At 40.7% G+C, this 3,626-nt stretch overlaps 1 protein-coding gene across 1 annotated transcript in view; it reads left to right on the top strand.

Moving 5' to 3' along the window:
* Nucleotides 1–317: 317 nt before the first annotated feature.
* The window catches only part of PI15 (peptidase inhibitor 15), a gene marked incomplete at its 3' end in the record, with an annotated part of 19,418 nt that continues 16,109 nt past the window's right edge, over nucleotides 318–3,626 (top strand). The window contains exons 1-2 of the mRNA XM_008938645.1: nucleotides 318–569; nucleotides 1,110–1,450. Coding sequence (XP_008936893.1) covers nucleotides 1,178–1,450 — 273 coding nt within the window. The remainder of the gene's footprint in view (nucleotides 570–1,109; nucleotides 1,451–3,626) is intronic.

The raw sequence follows: 3,626 nt of genomic DNA, 5'->3' as shown, positions 1-3,626 counted from the left end.
GGCCGGGGAACGGCGTCGCTCCGGTTCCGTTTCCTGGGACTGGGGCAGCAGCGGTTTGCAGACTCTGCGCTTCATGCTGCGCCGGGGGTGTTCGAAGTGCTACGTAAAATAACGTTTGCCAAGCCCAGCATGATGCTCCTGAAATGAGGAGAGAAAAAGAACCATGGAGAAAAAAAGGTAGGATGTACCGGAAAAAGAGAGTCTTGCATTTTGCCTCTTTGTACTAAAAAGTTGGAGGTGTGACTAAATAGCCAAACCACCTACACTCCAAAGATGCCACCCAATCGCTGCCTGTGTGCTTTCCAGAACTCCTCCCCTCTCGTTTTGACTAAGCGGAGACCTTTAGAGAAACTGCCTGTTCTAGCTCATGCAGACTGTAATATATAAAAGCTGTTAGCAGCTCCAGTGGCCAGAAGCTTCAAAACCAGCAGAGTTTTGTTCTTTGTGGGTTTGTAATAAGAGACACTTCTTCACAAAGTTTCACATCATCATATAGGACAGTGCTATATATACTGGGAGAACAATAGACTACTCTTTTTTTTTTTTTTTTTTCTTGGTATTATCCAGAGGTAAGCCATTCAGCTCAGTAAGTTTGCTTTGCATGCAGTTTTATCAATGCTCATCACATTTTGCTGAAGCTAAGATTTGAATGCTATTTCTAAGATGTTCTGCTTTCATGCTTTATATGTTGTCTTGTCTACTAGTTTATTCCACATTGTCTCAAAACAATCCACACAGATAGGATAGCCATAGCTTAGGATGTATTTTTCATTTGCAGTGGAAAACATCCTGTGAGGTTTCTTGCAGACTTCTCAGTTAAGATTTATATTGTGGTTTGTGGACTGATCTGGTGTGACAGTGCTGTTAACTATTTCAGGAATACCAATAGCTCTGATCATGTAACTCATAATGATACTTCGTTTGGTATGTTTGTAGTAAGAACATATTATTACGTAATATGGTTATTGAAAATTGCTCAGTAACGTGTTCTGACTAGATAGTTTTTATGATTGAGCTGACAGTAAGTCTTCTGATCACAGTCTGCCAATTCACTTTGTCTTGCTACCCACGTGTACAGAATCACATCTTTGACATCTTCTCTTCTACAGATCTGTTCTCTACTGCCCTGACTTAAAGCAGAGTACCTTTGTGGGCTGTCTCTCTCCTTTGGCCCAAAATGACAGTAATTGCTGCAATCAGTTGTGCTCTCTTGTTTTTCATTCTCTGTGAAACAAGTGTATTAGTGTTGCCCAAGTCCACTGACCTACTCCTGTCAGACAGTAATGTCACTGACATTGAGAGGGCTTTGGCAGCTCCTCTGGACTCCGTGGGCATTCCCAAAGCCAGACGGAAGCGCTACATTTCGCAGAGTGACATGATTGCCATTCTCGATTATCATAATCAAGTCAGAGGCAAAGTCTTCCCACCTGCTTCCAACATGGAATATATGGTAAGTGAACTTTGTTTATTTCAGAGTAAAACAAACTGCAGGTCAGTGACTTAGTTTTCTTAAACAAATTGTGAGGGTTTAATTAAGTAGATAAATTATTTTTAAGTATTAATGCTTACTAGAATGTTCTTTCATTTTTTAAGTTGTAATAACTTGAGCAAGCAAAAGCTAAATACTGAACTCTGAACCCTTTACTTGCCCTGTTGAAGTTTCATTTCTGTGAGTAGTCACAATGGAGCTTCAGGGACCCAAGTAAATGAAGTTGTGAGTTAACTGTTGGCCTGAGGAGTAGTTTGTGATCACAGCATCCAATCCCATGTGTTTAAAGTGCTGGTTGCTTGCAGCCCCATTGCATTTTGGAGTACACTGAAAGTCATTGCCGTTATGTATGCAAAAACATAGCCAATTACTACTTCTAATTTCTTTCATGCATAATACTGGAAACAATATGGTAAAAATGTGTTTGCAAAATAATTAATCTGATGCACTCTTTGTTTCATGCTCATGTGCTTTACTTGCTGCGTATTGTTGGTGTGCACCTAATACTTTTATTTTTCCATCAAATACAATGTTGGTTTTAAATGTTCCTCTAGTATTTCAGTGTGATCAAAACATGATGTTTGTGGCAGGCACATTTTCCCCTTATTGACAAATACTCATTGTGTGAATTATCTGTTCTTGCAGTTATGACAGAAGTTACTCATTCACTGTGATTTGGTACTTGTCACTACTAGCTAAAGCAGCACGTTTACTACTTTGTGTTCCAGCTTTGAATGCATGCATACTGTGGAGTTCTAATGTTAAACATAAGTTCACCAAACAACATTTTTTTACAGTCTAAGTAAGGTTTTCACACTGCTCTGAAAGCACAGACAGGTTGTGTCAGCACCATAATATCTCCTTAAACTCATAGTTTCTCCTATGTCAACAGATGGTTCGCAGGTTTGAGAAACAGGACACCAGCAGCTTGACATAAAAAGGGGGTAATTGTAATAACAACTCCGGATTTTTAGCAGCTAATGACTAACAATTTGGACATCATTCTATCACAGATCTTACCTAAATCTGGATTTCATCATATAGTCTTCTTAGCACATCCCAGCAGCACCTCAGAATGCTGACTGCACTCAACATTTCAGGATGAAGGTCTGTTGCCATGCCATAGGCAAAGTTTGAAGTTTGTTTAACTGGATAGGTCAGAGACAGAAAAAATAGAGAGGTCAGAAGTCAAGGTCAGTCATCGTTGTCATTGCTGTGCTCTCCACTGACATTTCCTTTGATTCTGCATAAATAAACTTAATTGTGATGTCTGTTGAATGGCAGCCTACCATGCCCTTCCTTGGCTTGTGTGTTTTAGAAATGTACTCCAGCAGTTTGCTTGAGTGAAGCCAGCACCCCGTCATATTTCCAAATGTTTTTTAAGTGCAGTACTGTTAGCCTGTTCATTGAAAAAAAAAATAAATTAAAAAGGGAAAGCAAGCTTCCTTGATTAGATCTCTTTTAATGCACTCATACGCATAAATTGCCAAGATTTTACCTGTATTGGTTGGGTATTCTGGTGCAGCTTTGCTCTGCAATGATTCTGTGCACGGTTTGATACAAAATGAAGACTGAAGCCATGCTCTTTACAGCTACATGCTACTCTTTTCCTTGCCTTTCTCTTGCTTTTAGCAGTACCAGCCAGCCATGGCTGCAGGCTTGTAGCCATGGCATCATCTCACTTCTGTACAGCTCCATGTGCTTTTTTTCCCTACTGGTGAGAACTCAGGGTTCAGCTGTACTGGTTGGTTCTTGTGATTCCAGTTCTTCATGCCCCAGCTTTTCTGCGGCTTTTCTCCTCAATCTGTTCTGCTCATCCCCCTGAAGCAGCCTGCTTCTCACATGTACAGTGCATTTATAGATACCTGGAATTTCTTGGGCCTTGTCCGCCCCTCCTATCTAGAAAGTTTGTGTGCTGTAGGACTTTGGATGGGAAGTTTCAAGGAATTATTTTGAATGCACACGTGTTAGGCAGGGGAGGTTCAGATGAACATTGCAGTAACAGAACTGGGGGAGTGTTTTAATTCTTTTTGGGAGAGGTGTGTCCGAGTGCTGCTCCAAGCTGTTGTTGAGTGCAGTCCCCAATGACAGTTGGCATCTGGGAAGTCAAAAAACACTGGGAAACATTATTCTGTTA

The sequence above is a fragment of the Merops nubicus genome, unplaced genomic scaffold (assembly GCF_000691845.1).
Source record: "Merops nubicus isolate BGI_N331 unplaced genomic scaffold, ASM69184v1 scaffold4114, whole genome shotgun sequence".
In the NCBI taxonomy this organism is placed as follows: domain Eukaryota; kingdom Metazoa; phylum Chordata; class Aves; order Coraciiformes; family Meropidae; genus Merops; species Merops nubicus.
This window is presented reverse-complemented; position numbering and strand designations above follow the sequence as displayed.